This window comes from Centruroides vittatus, unplaced genomic scaffold (assembly GCF_030686945.1).
Source record: "Centruroides vittatus isolate TY-2023 unplaced genomic scaffold, ASM3068694v2 contig_979, whole genome shotgun sequence".
In the NCBI taxonomy this organism is placed as follows: domain Eukaryota; kingdom Metazoa; phylum Arthropoda; class Arachnida; order Scorpiones; family Buthidae; genus Centruroides; species Centruroides vittatus.
The window spans coordinates 2,208,409-2,229,268 of NW_027122650.1; the positions used below are offsets into that span (position 1 = coordinate 2,208,409).

A 20,860-nucleotide genomic window follows, 5' to 3' on the forward strand; every position below is an offset into this window, starting at 1 on the left:
TCATTGTTTGTATAGTCTTAATTTTCATTAATGAAATTTCATGTATCTAATTCCATTCTCAAGATTAAGGAATGATGGACGAACAGATGACAATGGGAATTTATAGGTCTACAATTTTTTCAAATTGCAGTCCAATAATGTGTTAAATATACATTTATAGACAGGAATTAAAAAGGACTATCAACTGTCAGGAATATAATTATAAATATGTATCAAATATAATTTCTTAATTTAAAAAATTTTATTCTTTTAGAAAATAAATGTCTGTTGAGAAAATTCTATAACATTTTAACACTGAATAGATGTATTAATTTGCATGACTGTAAGGCTGGGCAATTTGACTCCATTAAATCACTTGAACTAATTTAAATGTTACTAAGATAGTAAATCAAAATATTGAAACAAAGTATAATTTTATTATAATTAATCTTTTACAAAAAAAATATATATATTTTTTTTCTATTAGGGAACAAAAGATTTTACTCCTGAGCAGATGGAAAGAAGAGAAACTGCTCTTAAAAAAGTAATTAATTGTTTTAAAAATCATGGTGCTGGAGCTATAGATACTCCTGTTTTTGAATTAAAGGTAAAATTAATTAAAAATTTATTGATATAAATTAATTTTTATTTTCAAATCTGTTTGTTTAATTGCCAAGACTACGTCTTGTTTATAAAATCGTGTTGCCGTCCTGGCTTACCAGCTTAGAGGTATGAAGGAGTACATGTCAGGAGTTGCAATTTGGCACAGAGTATTTGGTGCCCAAATCATGCATGCATAAAAAAAGTTGGACTTGTAGGTACTCAAGGGACCAAGAACTGAGTCAAAATAAAATACAAAATGGTGATACTCTTTCTACAAACAGGCACTAGTATGAGATTGCACATGCATTGTTAATTGGAAAGTTGGAAATGCGAATGTTGCAAAATCAAATTTTAACAAACGAATCTTTGAAAAAACCCATTTACCTATCTCATGTTATACCTGACATATCTCTGGTTGGATGTGCTGACCTTGACAGGCTGACCTGAGATGTCTCATTTCAACATCAGAACGTTTTTGAAAGTAGATGGCGCTAGTAGTTATAATTTTATATTAAAACCAACTTCCGAAATATTTTTTTCTTTTTACATTCATTAATATATATATTTTGTTTGTAAAATAAAAAATAAAAAAATAATTTCGGACGTTACAATAGCCATGATTATTTTTTCAAGAATGGGAAATTTTTGTTAGGCATCGACAAAATTCCAACCCGAGGCAACGTGCAATGGAGAGAAATTTTAACATTGGATAGGCTAATTTCACCAAAAATGCATTATGGACAACCTTGTGGCTGTGGCTGAGACCAGTGCAGTTTGAACGATCGCACTCAAAACCAGTGATACCAAAGAAGATTGGAGAATGAGAATGAGACCTGCCATGAGCATCGAAGTGATCCTGCTTAGTAATGAGTCTCCCAGATATAATCTTGTCCCAAATATGGCCTTGCCGTTTTACTTGTTTTATTTTGAAACACTATACTAGATTTTAGTAATCTTATGTTATGAAACCTGATAGTGATAAAATCTTATATAAACTTTCTATTTGTGTGAAGTTTCAAATTACAATCATTTTTCTTAAAGTGATTCATGATTCTTCTCTCCAGTTATATAAATATATATATATTTCATTTAATCAGAATTAATAAGAAAAACTAATTTATTATTATCTGTTTTAATATTAAAATTACCTTTTTAATACTGGAACGAATCACAAACCACTTACACCACTGAGCCTGACGTGCGAGCCGACCTCAAAAATGCCAGGTTAATAAGGCAGTCATTTCAAACTGGTCATATTAAGAGCCTTGGGAATATACAAGGTTGGCCTGACTTGCAAATGTATTAACTTTAAGGACAGTAAAACAGTATCATATGCATGGCACAACTTTTACAAAAATACTGCCCAAGGCCAACATAAATTCATTTTTATTAATTTGGTATTAAGTTATATCTTTAAAAAAATTTTTTTTATATATGCAGTAGCTTTATATGTGTGTTAAATTTGAAATTTACTGCTGTTTAAATTTTTTTATTGTTATATATGCATTATGTTTTGTTCCAGTTTTGTAAAAATAATATTTTAAAATTTGTTTTATGCATTTTAATTTGAAATTTCATTAATTTAATGACCTGATGCAGACTTGGTTGAAGTAGAAAAAAGTTTTTTATTAAAATATTTTTGTTACTGGAATTTAAAGGTTGTTTACAATGTGTGTATTTTAATAATTTATTGTATAATTCTTCTTTTTTGTTGATACTTAATATATTAATTTTATTATTGATGATTCAAATTGAAAAACTGAGAGCAACAATGATATGATCCTGTCTCTTAAAAAGTTTAGATATTGTACTATAAAGATGATGTATGCTAATTTTTCATATTCTGCTGTTTTACTTGTTTTGTTTCTATCAATACTTAATCAGAACTCTATTAATCTTTCATTCTATTTAGAGACAGTATATTTAATACAGCACTGTTAATTTAATTTCAGTATTGGAGAGAATTAGACCATTTTCATTTCACCTATTAATTTCAGATTTTATAATAGAGATGGGAGTATTAATAGTTTTACATGTCAAATGCTTTACAAATAATTTAAAAATCTTGGTAATGTTTTTGAATATTGGACTTGTTAGATAAAACACTAGTTATCAATATAAAACAAATATACAGCTGACCCTTGATAATCCAACACATCTCCCGTCAAGGTCACCGTAGTCCCCGTCCTGTTACGTGTTTGCTTGCACAGAAGGATGTCATGACATGAATCTCCCCACCCAATTCCTACACAATGACACACATTTCTTGTGTTTTCCGTGAGCAGTTCTGTACGTACTTTATTATTTATACCTATACATACTGTATGTACATTTATTGGCTTCCATATTTCTTTTAATAAACATGTTTTAGTTAACCGAAATTGGTGTTTTATTTCCATATTAACCTAGGCAGCATTTTACTCATAAAATGTAGGAATATTGTAGGCTACTGCTACCAAAACAATGCCAAATATGTAATCACTTTCGGTAATCCAGACACTTTTGGTAATCCGACACCCCTTTGGTCCCATATCTGTCGGATTATCAAGGGTCAGCTGTAATTTGAAAGTTATTTTTTGATATGTAAGCATAATAGAAATTGATTAGATTTTCTGTTTGTTGAAATACCTAAAAAATTGAAAAAATAAAATTTTGTATATTTGGAAAGTATGATAACAGTTCTAATCTCTTCCAGTAGAAATATTTTTATTTATCAAATGTTTTCAGCTGACTGGGTTGCCATCTTAGGATTGAATAGTTAACAGAATGGAACATAGAATACAAGGTATTAATTAAAGCAATTAATACAAGCAAGAATTAAAAATATAGAACAAGAGCTAATAGACATAAAGGCATTACAAATTTGTTTAAAAGCATTAACATCATTTATATTACTTTTCATGAATTCTACAATGATTTTTGCAATGTTTAGATATTGTGTTACAAAATAACTCATTATTTTCATCATGTCGAATGATTATATATTTTTCAAAGAATTTAAGTGTTTCAATGAAATGAATGAAAGTTTTCTGAATCAAACTGTTATGTTGTCTTGTATTAAAGTCAAAATAGAAAAATACCAATAGATATTAACAAAAAAATTTTATCAGTAATTGTAGTTTAAGTTATGATCAGTAAGTTTTAAATGTAAAAAATATGATTTTTTTTATATGAAAGTTTTTCTTGTAGTTATATTATTAATTAATAAAATTAATATAAAAAAAACCTTAACTCCAGTAAAAATAGAACATTTATTAACAGAGCAAATGTTTTTGACATGTACAATAGCCATCTTCAGGTTCTAGAATGGTATTAATGAATAGAACAGGAAGCACATTTGAAATTAAAATTTACATAGCAAGTCACATAGCAGTAGCATAAAATATATTAAATGTTTTTTCATGTTAATTACATCCTGGACCATACTCCTAGTGACTTTCAGTTTTTGGTTGTTTGGCACTTCAAAATAGATAATATTCAAAAAGCTGCATAATATAGATGAGAAAGAAAACAGATTTGTTTTGCTGCTTTCAATATGAGAGGCCCCTGTGATAGATTGTTTAAAATCTATCACAGTGGCCAAAATCTTTATCAATTTTTTTACAAAGAAAATGTTTTGATTTAATTTAGACTGCCCTTCCTTATGTTAATCATTCATTTCATTTCTTCCTACAGTTTTTAGAGTTAATATAAATAACAATCATTTTAGATTATTATTATTTATATCATTTATATTGAATAATTAAAATATCCTTTGTAATATGATTAATTTTTAGGTTGTTATAACAATTTTAATATATTGAATTATACTTTAATGAATTGTTAAACAATAAATAAAATTTTTCTTAGGAAATATTGACTGAAAAATATGGTGAAGAAAACAAATTAATTTATCACCTTACAGATCAAGGAGATGAAAATCTTTCTCTACGATATGATTTGACTGTTCCATTTGCAAGGTTTCTTGCAATGAATAAAATATCAAATTACAAATGTTATCACGTTGGAAAAGTTTATAGACGTGATAGTCCTCATGCTGCTAAAGGGCGATATCGAGAATTTTATCAATGTGTGAGTTTACATTTTTAGATTGTTCTATGGCAATCTTTTTTAAGATTTAAAAGATCTGATATAAAGTATATATTAGAGATAATGTATTTTATTTCAGGATTTTGATATAGCTGGTAAATATGATCTCATGTTGCCTGATGCTGAATGTATTGTAGTAATTGCTGAGATTTTAAATGAACTGAATTTTAAACACTTCATAATAAAAGTAAGATTACATACATTTTTATAATATAAATGATCTAATTATTTTCAATGTTAAATAATTATCCCAAATAAACAATTAGTGGAGATACCTGAGGCTTATCAAACTGTAATGGAACCAAGGAAATCAAGATCACATAAAAAATCTATTTCCTTGACTCCATTACAATTTGATAAACCTCATATATCTCCATCAATTGATTATTTGAGATAATCATTTAATTTAGTTTATTAGAGGCAAGAAGCTTACAACTATATTTTTATTCATAATGTGCTTGTAAAGAACATTTATTTAAAGTGCAGTCTTAATATCAATCTGATTTATACTTAGATTTTATTTGCATAAAGTTTAGGTTAAAATGTTATCAAAAGAGAAAAAATTCAGTATATTATTTATAACATAAAATTTTTCCTAATCAAAGTTTTTGTTATGTATAGAATGGAATTTAATCTTTAAGAATAGTGTAATACCAGAATCGACGAAAAAGTCCAGATTAATTTTATTTTCTGCAACTTCTTTAAATTTTTAAAACAAACTCTGCATTTATGTTTTTATTATTTTTCAAGATTTAAGAAACAATTATCTCAAAATATTTTTGCTGAGAATTGCTAATTTGCTATGTATAATCATTAAAATGAAACAAATTAAACAATATTAATTTTTAAATATATAGGTTTTTTATTTTTATTTTTCAAATTGCAATATAAAATGTATTTAAATTTTCAGCTTTACTTGATTTATATAAATTAGACAATTGAAAATCAAATAAGAATTATTTTCAGGAAATAAACAATAATCACATTTTTAATGTGGAAACTTCGTTTTACTACTTTTTTATTGCTCTAAAAAATCATTTACAGTATTTAATAATAATAATTTAAATTAAATATCACTGTTAATGTTAAGAAATTTCATATTTAAAATTTAAATTGTAAATATTTATCCTTAAGAGTTATTTAAAAATTTATTTTTAAAGGTAAATCATCGTAAGATACTTGATGGTATATTAACCCTTTGTGGAGTTCCTTCTGATAAATTTAAAAAAGTTTGCTCAACTATTGATAAACTTGATAAGGTAAGAAAAAATTGAATTTATTTGTTCTTAAGTAAATATATTTTTTAATTATAAAGAACAATACTAGTTGAAGTAATTGAGTTAAAATTGTAAAGAAAACAAATAAATAAGAATGCAAATTTAGATCAAACATTTGTTTTTAATAAAAATTTATTTAAAACATTATTTTTTAGGCAAGATGCCAACCACTATAGATCTTCCTTACTTTCTAAAATAGTCACATGTAAATTATAGATTCATAGCTAACTCTCTGAAAACTATGAAATGATCTTTTATACTCTCAAATAATCATGCTAATATAACATTTGTAGGTGCTAGTTAGTTCTTTGTCTACATAGAATCACCAATATGCTGAATCTCAAACCAATCAGCAATTTATACCAATAATATGGAATGCTTCCAGTTTTCAAGTGGCTAACTAAGGGTCTGTCTAAAAATTACTCTTGTGCACAACAGAGTTGTACAGATGTGCTAAAACCTTGTCAAAAAATTACTCAAGTTTGCATCTAAAAATGATGTGCATTTATGACATCATGGTGAGGCCATGTTGCCATTTTGTGTAAAATCTTATTTCCAAACATGGAACATACTCCCTCCAAGAATCTGAAAAATTACTCAAAAACTGGATTGTTGAGACAAAAATTAATCTATTTTCACACCAGAAAATAACTTTAAAGAATATACAAATGTTTTTGATCTATAAATAGGCCTTGTCAAATGTTTGTATATTCATCAAAATTAGTTGCTGGTGTAAAAATAAGGTTATTTTTTGGTCTCCAAAAATCTCTGAATATGACGGAGGCCTTTTTAGAGGTATTTTCTAAATTATTCTGAGTTTCAAAAAATTATAAACAACTTAAATAATAACAGTAACTGCAACTATGTACTATTCAAAATATCAAACATTTTAATTGAATAATTAAGATGTCATTTTCTATTAACATTTCAATGCTAAAATTGTCAGTTTTTCCATTTACATGCTCTTGACTCTGGTGCTGCTAAATTTTTTTGTTTTTCATTATGAAGGAACAAAATTATAGCAGATTTTGATTCTTAATTTCAATTTGTACATAACATTAAAAAATAGGTTTTTTTCTTCATTAACTTGCACTAAATTTAATAAATTTGGAGAAAACCCTAAATGACCCTAAAACCCTGGCAATTCTGATTATAATCTGTTCACTGTTCTCTTAACCAATGACAATAAAGTAAAATTATACCAAAGAGAATAAGTTTTACTTTTGGTTTTGAATTTTATTAATTAACAACAAAAGTTTTTTATAACATACAGAAATAATTGTACTTAGAAACAAACCTCTAAAAACACCTCTAAATTTAACTCATCTCCAAATTCACTTTTAGATAAGAAAAAATCCTCCAAAACAGCTCCAACTCTAGGTCAGGCACACTAGACAAACCCAAGCAAAAAGATTATGTAGTGATTATATTAGAATTATATATTTTATATATATAAAACACTTAGATTAAAATTATTACAATATGTCTTTTCATTATTAAAGAAAAAAAATAGAAATAGTGGCATGAGGAATCAATGAATAATCATAAAAATTTTTTAACAAGGGTGCAAAGCCCCTCAAAGTAACATAGCTTGTTTCAGATAATTATTTGATAACATTAGAACGTACTTATAATAAAATTAAAATAGTTTATGAATATCATAAAATTGGAGCAATAATGTCATATCAGACATATCATGTCATATCATGGGGGATGAGGAAATGCTCCCTCATTTATTCCCTTTTTCACTCTCCAACCATGATATATGATCCTTTGCTATTGATGGCCCTTTTCTCAGATTGACAACTCTGATTTAACATGAAAATTTTTTGACATTGCATTTTTTTAAACATTAAAATCCAAACAAAATTATAAGAAATTGAAATGTTTGCAAAAAAGTCCTCATTTGCTTTCTAATTTCCACTTTCAGCTTAATTTAAATTTATTTAGATTAGGATTTTTTTAAGAGTGTTTACTGAAATGCTATTTATTTTTGAGTTTTTACTAAAGTTAATAACTATAAATTTTAAGTTGTTGAATTATTATGAAATATTTAAAAAAAATGCTATATTTATTAAAACATAAGTTATATAGAAAGCATGATCTGTTTTGTTTCTAACTTCATAAAATAAATATATTTACATAAATAAAGATTTTATTCAGTGTTTAATTATATATATTTTATATTTGTTATATTGAAACATATTGTATACATTATTTATAGATTTCCTGGGATGACATTAGAAAAGAATTAATTGAAGAAAGACAACTTAGTTATGAAACAGTTGATATGATTGGTAGTTATGTAAGAAAAAATGGTATATTTAAAACTTTTGTTAAATATTTTTCATATAATAAATTTTAGGTAATATATTCAGTAGATAGCATAAAATTCTTTATAAAAAAATTATTTGTTCATAAAGGATTTTTCTATAGTTTCAAAGAGAAGTTTTTTGTTCAGAATCCATAGAAATTACAGTGGAACCTCAGTATACGTTTGCTTTAGAATATGTCCAATTCGGAATACGTCCTGTTTCGACAAAACAAATTTTGCTCGGTATACAACTTAATTCAATTATACGCGCCATCTATGAACAAGTAGCACTATCGGTGTACTAGACCAGACTAGATGTTCGCAGTCCCACGGTTTATAACTTTGTTAAATTTCTTCTGATTTTAATCTGTAAGTAAAATTTTATTATTTTTATTAATCATGAATTACAAAAAGGCAAATGAAAAGCAACAGAAAACTAAAAAAATGACTAGAATCACAATGGAACTGAAAAAAGAGATTGTTGAGAAATATGAAGGTGGCATGGGTGTTCGAGATTTAACTGTTGCATACCGTACCTCGACAATCATGAAAAATAAAGACAATATTAAATCTGCTAATGTTGCGAAAGGAGTTTAATCAATTTCTAAACATATTATTAGTATTAAGGAGAGTTTGATTTGATTTGATTTAATGATTTAAATAATATAATACAATATACTATCTATCAAAATCTATAATAAAATTTAATTTTTTATTAATGTGCTCAGTGTTTAAATTATTTTACAACCCCATTAATATATAATACCAAGAGGGTTTTTTTTTACATGAGAACGGATTAATCATTTTTACATTACTTCTTATGAGAAAGGTTGGTTTGGTATACGTCCTATTCGGTATAAGTCCAAACATCAGAAACAGATTAAGGTCGTATATCGAGGTTCCACTGTATTTCAAAACATTCTAAAGATATCAATCTTCATGAATAGATCTAGGCTGTTGTTAAATTTTGTTAATCTTGTTTTTATAGATTTCAGTATAATAAGTACATTTTCAATGTGAAAATTTTCTGTGAAGAATTGAGTGTTTCAAGAAATATATATAAATTTTTAAACATTTAAAATTAGAATTATAATCATAGCTTTTAATTTTTGGTAAATAAGTTTGACCAGAGAGTCAGCACCATTTTGATACCACATCAGGATGACATCACTGTGTCCTGTTGACACAGACGTGACAGCAACTTGGTTTTTGTTACTAACTAGGTCATGTGAGCAGTCACGTGTATTAGCGACCAGATTCCAGATGGAGGCAGTTGGCTAGACAGTGAGGTGGAAGAGGCTAGCTTGGATACCAGTTAAACAAACAAATACCTGTTTATTTGAGAAGGAAAAGATATATATATTTATTGTGCTATAGCAAAATAAACAGACTGGTAAACCGTAGGTAGTTGCAAAAGAGAGAGAGCTTGCATGAAATCTCGCGTAGACATAAATATCTGGGGTTTGGAGGATTTGCTTGTAGACCTGATGCAGAAGAGGTTTTGGTCTGTCCCTTACAAGGTTGAATAAGCGAGAAGGTTGGATTTTTAGAAGAGTTCTGGATGATGTATTATACATGGTAAATGTCCCGTTCTGGGAGTAAATTTGCAGTTGATGGAATCTAGGATTGATTCAAGTTTTGAAGATGAAGTTATTCCAATTCGGAGGTAATAAAGTATTCCAATTTGGCAATGACAAAGTATTCCATTTTAAAGACACTAATGTTCCGGGTTAGAGCCGATAGTATAATCCGTTTTGAAGGCAATAAAGTTAATGTTATCGGGTGAGGGACTAGTGATGCCTGACTCATTGGGCTATCAGTTCTGATATTGGTACAATTGGTAGTGCAAGGCTGGGAGGTTAAGAGATCACAGGAAAGTGTCACTTTTGTTGTCAAGAACATGTAAATTGAGATGTTCTCAGGTGGTAATTGATAATTATTGAACAATAATTATCAAAATAATGTGACAGAATCATGTTATAATTTGGTTGAAGTCCAGGTTCTCATAAGTTTAAATATCTAATATAATTAATAACAAAAATTTTATTTCTTAAATAGTGAAAATATTTCAATTGAGAAATTATATATACCATATTTAGTTTTATATTTATATTAGTTTAATTACATAACCAATATTATATTATCACCTCCTCCTCCCTTTTATTAGGGGTGGCTTTTCTTGGGTTTTCTCATGACTTTACTAGAATTTTAGTACATTGGGACCAATAGTTGAAATTTCACTCATAGGTTCTGGGTGACACATTGAATGTGTCATTTTCAAGAGGGAAACAAGTCCATGGGAAACAATTTTAATTGTCTTCGACTAAATTTTTCCATTTTGTCTCTTTCTAAAATTTTTGTAGAAAACAAACATCAAACAAAAGGGCCCTACACCACATTTGGCTCACACAGATAACAATTTTAAGGCACTCTGGTGGCATTATCTCACATACAATTGGACTGCAAATGTAATCATTTATTAACCTATCTTTTATATACAGTATCTGTATGTTGAGTTTGCAATAAACAGTCAATTTTATCTGGATGTGTAAGTTTTTGTCAAAGAATGTATTTTATAGATACATCATGAATTATTACTGTTAAATTCTTGAACAGTATCTTAAATTAGTTAAGAAACTTTTCGTAAATTATATTTAAATCAATATTCATATTTTAACATTCAGTATGGTCAGTACTTATTTTCACTATAAAAAATTATCAAATTGTATACTTTTTCAGAAAACAGCAAATAAATACAATCAATTATGTTTTAGGTAGTCTGGAAGTATTAGAGGAATTATTAAGTGATGAAAGATTGCTAAAAATTGAAGAAGTAAAACTAGCTTTGGATGCTATGAAGAAGTTTTTTATTTATAGTGATATATATAATACAACTAATAAAGTAAGAATTTATTTTTCAATAAACTAATATTAAGACACCATATTTCCATGTGTATTTTTTGCACTTTTTTCCATTTTTTACTAATCAAAAATTGAGATGCAAAAAATATGCAAATTATTTTTGAAAGTAGACTAAATCAGTATTTATTCTTACAAGAAATCTTAATTAATTAATGGAAGTTATGATTATATAAGATAGTTTTAATATCTTAAAATCTTTGCATACATATTCTGAATATTTTGAACTCTCAAATCAAACAGCAAGCAACCGTTTTGATAGATGTGTAAAGATTTTTCTTCTTCATAAATCTACTGATCCATCTTTTACTAGCCTTAAACTTGAGGGAAGAAATATTTTGTGTCTGAGCAATATTGTGAACCCATGATTGCGAACCTATCACATGTTATAGCACAGCTGTCATTGCATGTTTCTTCAACATACCATAACAGTTCTTTTTCAAATTGGGGATACTTTCCTGTCTTGGGATCATGAAATGCCCTCACATTGGACTTTGTGTTGCATAGAGCTTCTTTTTTTTTGTGCCAGTAGTGAACAAGTGCCTCACTGACACCAAATTTTCATAAGCCTGTCAATTTCTGTTCTGTTTCACAAAGAAGATTACTTTAATTTTATACTGTGTGGTAAAACTGTTATTTTTTCTTGCCATCTCACAGTTTTGCAGTTAACTCTACTCAGTATGACACTAAGGAACTTACTAAAGTGCTATAGAAGCATCAAAATTAACAACTGCCCTTATTTCCCATCCTCATAGCCTCCAGCAAATACAAAAATTTTGTACTGTTAAGCCTATACAAAGGAATGAGGGTAAAAGCACATATATATTATAAAAATTTTTATTGGCTGACTTGTCCTATCTCCTATACTAAACAGAACACTAACACCTAAATGCTAATTCCAGCATATAATCTTTAATGTTCCAAACATTTTCAGTCGTCTTTCAGAGGCCCTCATCAGGAAAAAATGCAAAAACAAAAAAAAAAAAAAAAAAAAAAACAGTTCTGTTGTTTGAAAAGCCTTAGTTTTCGAACATAGCTGTGTTCCAATTTTTTAAATGTTTCAAACGATGATCAAAACAAAGATCGTTACGTATTACAACATATAAATAAATTATTTTTTAAATAAAGCTATAAATAAATTATTAATAATACAATATATGGCATTGTAAAAGTTAGCCAGATGTTTTAACATATAAAGGATGTCAAAAATTATCGTTATGCTTTGTGGCATTGTAAATAATACTTCCACAATTGTGGAACCAGAATATAGTCAGAGTTAATGCAACCTCCCTTCATGCCCGCCTATATAAATTTCAAGAGCCTCCAACAAATGTAAGTCGTGTCAGTCGAAAGCTCTGTGTAAAAGAATAACTTCATCACAACAAGGAGAAACCCTGGGTTTGGTAGCATACTGGCTAGTGCAGTGTTACTATATATTTCCTCTTGGACATATCATATTTGTGGTCCCGTATTCTAGCCTCAAGTGATCTGTACATGGATCCGATGTATATTATACATCTATTAAAATGTTCGTCATGCAATGGAATGTGGTACACCCCTGATGCTTTCTTGTCATCAGACCTGTCTTTTGCATTAGATAAGAGCCAGAAAATGTTCCGTTTTCTCCTATAAGTTAACTTTTAGGAGTATTGTAGCAAATACAGCTGAAGAGGAACAGACAATCTGTCCAAAATGCATACCATCATTATAAGAAACCTGTGTTTACCGAACTCTGTATGATTACTCCAACTACGTCAATAATGTGTGTTAAGTCCTCCATAGAGCCAAAATTAGTCATAGTCATATATCATATAAATTAAACTTTTACTACTATACAAATCTTAAATTAATGAACAAACAATACATTTTGTGATTATTCAAAGCTATTTAGAACAAATTCAGAATGGAAAATTACATGTTTTTTTCAGATTTTAGAAAATTACAATAATTGAATTTCAGGTGTATAGTTTAATATTTATTTATTGTATAGTGTGAGTATAAAAATAAATGTTATAACTACAATAAATGTTAAATAAAAATTAAAAACAAATGAATTGTGTTAAAAAATGAAGTAATATTTATATTTTGAAGTTATTGAGTAAAAAATAATGCAATATGTATTAATATTTAGTTTGTCTGTAGATATTGTTAATCATTTTCAAAGATTGTTTTGAGGAAATTAGTAAGTTGAATATAGAATATTATTTATGCAGAACTCTAGAAAAAGATGATCTGCTAGAATATTCTAATTTGTACTATTTATAGTGAATCTTGTGAATTTCTAATTTAAAGATAAAGTTTAGGTAATACAAAAAGAATTTGCTTTTGAATGAATATTAATTTATTAATATTGATGCAATTTGGAATTGTTAGAGAAGCCAAAAATCATGATACAAGTTCAGATTTAACACTTTAATACTATTTATAATCTGCAAAAAGACGAGATATTTATGCATACTTTAAAGAAAATAGAAATTTTAATATTATATTATTATATTTCAAATTTTATATATATTATTAATATTATATTTCAAATTTCATTCCTTGACCTCAGAAATTGGTTACATTTAAAATTAAAATTAAAAACTTTTATTCATGGGAAAATGAATTTGTTAATCACAATAATTATTATCGTTAAAATTAAGATTAATAAATTAAAAATAATCCAGGCTGATTATCCACATTACCTACATGATTAATTAATGGTACAATTTTTTAGAATTTGTTTATTGGTCAAATGTATAATATTTTTTCAATGAATTTAAATTATTTGAAATTTTGTATAATTTTAAATATTTAAAAACTTATTATATGTACATATATACAATATTTTAATATTCTCTTAGATATCATTTGATCTTAGTTTAGCAAGAGGTCTAGATTACTATACAGGAATTATATGTGAAGCTATACTTACAGGTATTATTGACTAAAATTGTTTTCTTTATTTTTACTGAATTATTTTTTATATTAATAGAAATAAATTATAGATGTAAATGTTTATATAAACAGTATTTCAAATAATTTATTTATATTTTTCTAATTAATTGGTTTTTTTTAAATATTCAAATATTTATGTAAATTAATAAATATAAAACAGAAAATTGATCAGATTTTTGATTTATCATTAAATTTTTACAATATCAATCATATTATAAAAATTATATTATTTTTGTGTTACTATGAACTTTATATTATTTTAAATTCTATTCATTCTTGATTTCTATATTCTTGTAAAAATCAAGTTTTTACTAAATAAATACATATGTCTGTAAATAATATTTTTATCACTTCATTAAATAATAAAAGAATGTTATTTTTTCATGTTTCATTTTTCTTCCTAACTGATACTTTCTAATTTCTTTAAGAAAAATAACAAAATATATTTGATTAAGTCTTATTTACAAATATATAAAATATGTGCCATTATAAATATTACAAATTATATTAATTTTATTTTATAGAAATTTAACTTTATAAAATTAATTTATTAATTTATGTTTAGAACAAAATTATATTAATGAAGATGAAACTACAGTGGGAAGTGTTGCTGGAGGAGGACGATATGATAATTTGATAGCTACGCTGGATTCAAACACGAACAATGTTCCTTGTGTGGGCATTAGCATTGGTTTAGAGCGATTATTTTCAATAATGGATGCTACAGAACAAGTAAATGCAAATTTATAAATTTTATATTAATATATTATTTATATATAATTGTTATCTATAGAATATTAATTTAGTTAAGTGGTTTCCAGAATTGTTTGTTTTAGACAACAGAAAACAACATGCTTTGAATAATACAGAATTAAGCTAATTTTGGTAAAAACCAAAATTAGCTTAATTCTGCACTGCTCAAAAAAACAGAACTTTTTTCTGTGAATACATGTGTACAACAAAAGTATCATGGAGCCCAGTGCTGAATTGCAGGTCTGGGCACACTGAATACTGTATATGCTATATCTAGAATACTCAGGTATTTTCTACAAAAGTAAACTATTAAATATTTAAACATTGCAAAATTAATCATAAACACAGTTCACATATTTTAAAACACTATTTAAAACCAAAGATAAAAAGCAATGCTTTTTTAAAACAAAAAAATGTTGTTTCTGATTTAAAAAAACTACAAATATGTCTACTCTAATAACCTTAAATAGCTTCGCAAAGCGTAGTTATCCACAAACGTTTTCGGTCCCTTAGGACCTTTTTCAGGTGGGATCTGAGTAGAGAGTGACCTTATGTTCTAAACTCATCTGAAGAAGGTCCCAAGGAACCGAAAACGTTTGTGGATAACTATACTTTGCGAAGCTATTTAAGGTTATTAGAGTAGACATATTTGTTATTGCTTCATTTCTTAAGATGGATTTTAAAAAAACTACTTTTTACAATCTTAAAGATTTTTTTTTAATTCTTAATAAGAAATTTAATGTAATTTTAAAAAAGGAAAACTAATAGTGAATGATATATCCAGATTTTATCAATGATTTACTTAAAAAATATAAAATAATGTTGTAGTTCTTATTTTGATTACATTCAGTGAAACATGAATAAATAAAAATAAAAACTTCCAAAGACATGATACTTTTTTATATTTGTATTCATGTCTTATGAATATGAATATAAAAAAGTTTTCATTATCAAATAGATTGTGTTAAAATAAAATACAAAAGTACATGTTGTTTGACAACAATGCTATTTCTGAGCTTAAATCACAAACTTTGTACATTGATTAATCATTACAAATGTGTTCTATTATAAAAAATTTAATTTAGTTTATAGTAATTACTAGAGTTGAATTTTTAACACTAACAGCCTAAAAGGCCATTTAAATAATAGAAAAGAGCACCAAATAGAGATCTTCAATGCAAAATAATGCTTGATATTCTACATAAAACACTTAAGGAAAAGTTACATAATGGAATCAGTAAAAATATACTATTCTGTTTCAGTGGTTAGATTTTAGTTTTGTTATTAAATTGTTTTGAAATCTTGAGTGTCTTTATTCAATCATCATTGTTAATGATATTATTATTATTATTATTATTATTGAACATTGATATTGCCTGTGCATTAGCCAATCTGTTTTTTTTTTTTTCAATATATTTTTCATAAAATTAATCTTCCTTTGACAAGAAAAATATCATTGAATTGTTATTTTTGGATCTTGGAAAAAATTAATAATAGTTTGGAAACTTCTTAACACATTGTAAAAAAAAGATTATTTTTTTTTAATTTTTAAAATCTTATATTTTGATATTTTATTAATTCATTTACGGTCAAACTCAGTTTTCGAACTTAATTCATTCTTAAAAGTTGCTTGAAAACTGATTTGTTTTAAATCTGAAACAAATTTTCCCTTAAAAAACAATATAAAATAAATTAATCCATTCCTGACCCCCAAACAAAGCATTTTCTTAACTTTTTAGCTGTATTTCTGCAATATATGTATTAAAAGTAGTGTTCCATCAATGCCAACTGAAACTAAAACTAATACTTTACAAACAAGTGCTATAAATAGAGATTCAACTCTGACTTCCTAGATGAAATATAATAAATCAGTCAAGACAGGCTACAAGTATTTTATCCATACTTTCTGAAATATTATGTTTCAATTAATTGATTTCAATTTTAATTTTAGCTTTAGTTTTATTTTGAGTATAAAGACCAGAGTTTTAATTAACTGGCTACCTAGTATTAATAAATATTAATATTATTATAAACAATATTTTATTAATAAGTTTTTGTTATTTAATTTGAGTTAAATGCCTTTAAACATGAATCTTTGGATGTCATTTATATTACATGAATGCAATTATTGGGTTGTTCGGAAAGTAATTTTGGTTTTTTTATTACTAGAAGAATTAGATGTATTTTTACCAGCCAATTTTATTTTAAACCACATTTTCATTATATACTTCGACAGCTGACATTTTAAGGCTTATTTGTGAAAAAATTTTGTTTGATTCTGTACAATTGTTTTTTTTTCGGTGACCCATCAAATATGGAAAATCGAAAGCATCATTTTCGGCATATTTTGCTATTTTATAACTAAAAAATCAAAATGCCATTCAAACAAGAAAAAAATTGTGGTACATGTTTGGAGAAGGTATGTTGAGAGAAAGACAGTGCCAAAACTGGTTTACAAAATTGCGTTCTGGCAATTTTAATAACGAAGATACACCACATTCTGGATGGCCATTCGAAGCCAGTGAAAACAAAATAAAGGTACTGATTGAAGCAATCTGCCGTATAACAACACGTGAAATCACTACGAGATTAAATCTGTTAAATTGAACCATTTATTATTACTTAAAATGAATTGGTTTCGTTTCAAAGCTCGATAAATGGGTTCCACACATTATTAAAGAGAGATGCTCTCTGTGGTGAGATTTTAAAGAAATTTGTTTTTGAGCTTTTACCAGACAATTTAACAATTGATTCAAAAGTGTACTGCCATCAAGTAAACAAATTGAGTAATATAATCAAACAGAAAAGGCCAGAATTGATCAACAAACAAAGTGTAGTGTTTTACCATGATGATGCCAAATTTCACACAAGTTTGGTAACTCATCAGAAACCGTTATAGCTTAGATGGGATGTGTTATCACACCAACCATATTCGCCAGATCGGGCACACTCAGATTATTACTTGTTCTGGTCTATACAAATTTTTTTTAACTGTAAGACATTTACTTGAAATGACAATGTCAAAAATCACTTGGATCAGTTTTTTGTAAACAACGATCAAAATTTTTATGAATGTGAAATTATGCTACTACCAGAAACAATGACAACAGGTATTTGACCAAAATGGTCAATATATAATTCAATAAAATATTTATTTATTATAAGAATATTGCATTTATTTTTCTATGGAAAAAATGAAATTACTTTCCGAACAACCCAATAACATAGTTTTCATTAATTAATTTCATTTAAATTCAATCGTGGTCCATACCAAAAAATGAAAGTACTATCTTACCAGATGTGCATTGAAATCTAATTTGAATAACAGTCATTGATGGTTTGAGTTGTGATGTATAATGATGCCAGGCAATCTGGTGCCACTAATTTTTGAATTGGTAGTCCTGTTGTTGATTGGTCAGGCTGTCAACTGTCTTTAATACAGGAATTATAGGGAGATGCTCTAATCTGTGGCTAGCTCTTGCAAGCAGCTTGTTTGGCAACTGAGTTATTGTAAGGCAACCGCCAAGTGTAGGGGTTCAAAAGTTTGTTTGTGAACCGAATTGTTTGAAAACCAAGACATTTGAAACCTGAAGTTTGACTGTATTTTGAAAAATGAAAATGCTATAGACTTTCTAATTTTAACCAGTTTTAATTTTAGTATAATAATCAACATATTCGAAAAGCATACACATGTGCAGATGTTTATGTTGCATCTGCCCAAAAAAATATGCTTCAAGAAAGAATGAAAATTTGTAAAGAACTTTGGGATAACAACATTAAGGTAATTATTTTAGATTTTATATTTATAAAATATATTCATTTTGTTTGAATTAAATTCTTATAATATATTTTTAGAATATCTTTTCTATTAGGAAAAAAAATATATTAGGTATTCATTTTAACATTTATCCTGGCACAAAAGAGATCTTTCCAGTTTTTCCAGTAGAATGTGCATTGGTGCATTAGTTCCACTGTACAGGTTGCAAATTTACTTTTTTGTTACCAGTAAAATGATAAATTTTTAAAGCATTACCCAGTTTATTGGTAAGCTACCAGTAATTTTTAAATTTTGACTGCAAATGCAAAAATTAGTGCACTAGTGATTGTTTAATTGCTAACTCTCCAATGAGTTGCCAACTAAACACTCTTTAATGCTCTGTGACCAATTGAATTTCCTTTTACCTATTTTGGAAAGCAAAAGTTTTGTTGCTTAAAAAATTGAACATGTTAAAATTTTTTATATGGCTTTCAAAAAACTACTACACAAGTAAATATACTAGTAATAAAGAAAGTGAATAGAAAAACTTATAATTTTTTAGTTGTCATGGTTAAAATGTGGCCAATGTTACACTCATATTCAAATAAATATATTCTATTTTGTCAAATAAAATCACTAATATGCTGTAAGTGTTTATTAAACTAATTTTATGATTTAAATTAAAACATTGATTGCTTCTATATCTTTGATATATAAATATATAAGAAAGTGTACACAAATAAATATTTGACTTTAAAAAATTATTACTTATCTATCTACTTTTTTTTACCAAATTTATTAATAAAAATATATGAAATTATCAGTATATTTATTGATGCATTTTTTTACCTGATTACTAATAATGCAATCCTTATTCCATAGCATGTTTACAGTAAAATAAATTAATTCATTCAAAACAGGGATTTGAAAATTGTAATTCCAAGGCAATATGTAAATTTTCCCACCTCTCCTGAGTGCAACAATAATGGAAGGAAGTCATTTTAAGAAGATTTAGCTTAATGTACAAAGAATCTCTGAATGTAAAGATAAAAACCAATATTGCATAAAAAGTTAGCTTTTATTTTGCTTTAGTGCATGTTCAAAATGACTGAGTTCAGCAGCAATATAAAATTATAGAAAAAATCCAATAGTACTTCACATCAAAGAGGTTTGTTGAAAGAAAACTCTGATTCTGATGATAAATTGCGATATTTTGAAACAACAACTTACAAAAAAAATACAAGCACATAACAGGAATCAATTCTATCATCCTCAGGCATCCATATTGCAACATTAAATGACTTTTTTCCAAAGGTTGAGCAGTTGAGTTTGAACAGAATTACATTCAAATTTAAATGGAATAGAAGATTTAAATGCAAAATTCAAAATGAGTTGTAGTTGTGTTCAAACAAAAAATATACTTTCATTCAATAAAGATATAGACTTGCTAATAGTGGCATCATCTGTCTACAAGTCTTTTGTATTTGTCTCTTTTGCTTGTCTATATCGCTTCTGTCTGCTGAGCATATATCATACACTGATGCTTTTAGATGACCTGAAAGATCACTTAAAAGCAGTAGAGTCAAGTCTGAGGAATAGGGCCACATTGTCCTATCCATCAGTTGTCAAATCTCTGTGAGCTACTGATGCATGTCTACCTGGAAATGAGCTGGTATAACATTGTGCTGTACCAAATATGTTGCAGTTGCTCCATTCATCTACTGTCTGGTGTTGTATATTAAGATAGCAGTTACCAGTCAAGATGCCATGAATGAGTATGGAACCAAGATGATGCTCACTTCAAATGTCATACCAGATATTTAGCGTAAAACCACCTGGTGTCATGTATTTCATATATCAACAATCACAATGTGCTTAAGCATTTTTTCAATCTGGTAGAAATTTAGCATTACATCAGACTAATCATTGTGCATCATCCTCTGAATATTGTACCAGTTGCAGATAGCAGTTGAATTGGTAAATATCATGGCAACATTAGTCAATATTTTTAAATACATTTGTGTCTATTTCAGTCTACTTTATCTTGCTGCATCACATGTGGACTTACATACTTTGATGTTGCAATCTGGATCCATGCATGAATTCTGACTGTGCTACTTCTTTACATCAACAACATATTGCATTCAGAATTGTCATATGTAGATCCTAGATTTATATTTTAAAAAAGATTTATTTTGCTGATATTTTTCACAAAAACTCATTATATCT

At 27.0% G+C, this 20,860-nt stretch overlaps 1 protein-coding gene across 1 annotated transcript in view; it reads left to right on the plus strand.

The window, feature by feature from the left end:
• The window catches only part of LOC136985788 (histidine--tRNA ligase, cytoplasmic-like), a 41,642-nt gene that overhangs the window by 13,539 nt on the left and 7,243 nt on the right, over nt 1-20,860 (plus strand). Inside the window, exons 4-12 of the mRNA XM_067283144.1 lie at nt 467-586; nt 4,432-4,653; nt 4,751-4,858; nt 5,832-5,930; nt 8,173-8,266; nt 11,037-11,164; nt 14,028-14,100; nt 14,687-14,853; nt 18,533-18,655. Of these exons, the coding sequence (XP_067139245.1) occupies nt 467-586; nt 4,432-4,653; nt 4,751-4,858; nt 5,832-5,930; nt 8,173-8,266; nt 11,037-11,164; nt 14,028-14,100; nt 14,687-14,853; nt 18,533-18,655 (1,134 nt within the window). The remainder of the gene's footprint in view (nt 1-466; nt 587-4,431; nt 4,654-4,750; nt 4,859-5,831; nt 5,931-8,172; nt 8,267-11,036; nt 11,165-14,027; nt 14,101-14,686; nt 14,854-18,532; nt 18,656-20,860) is intronic.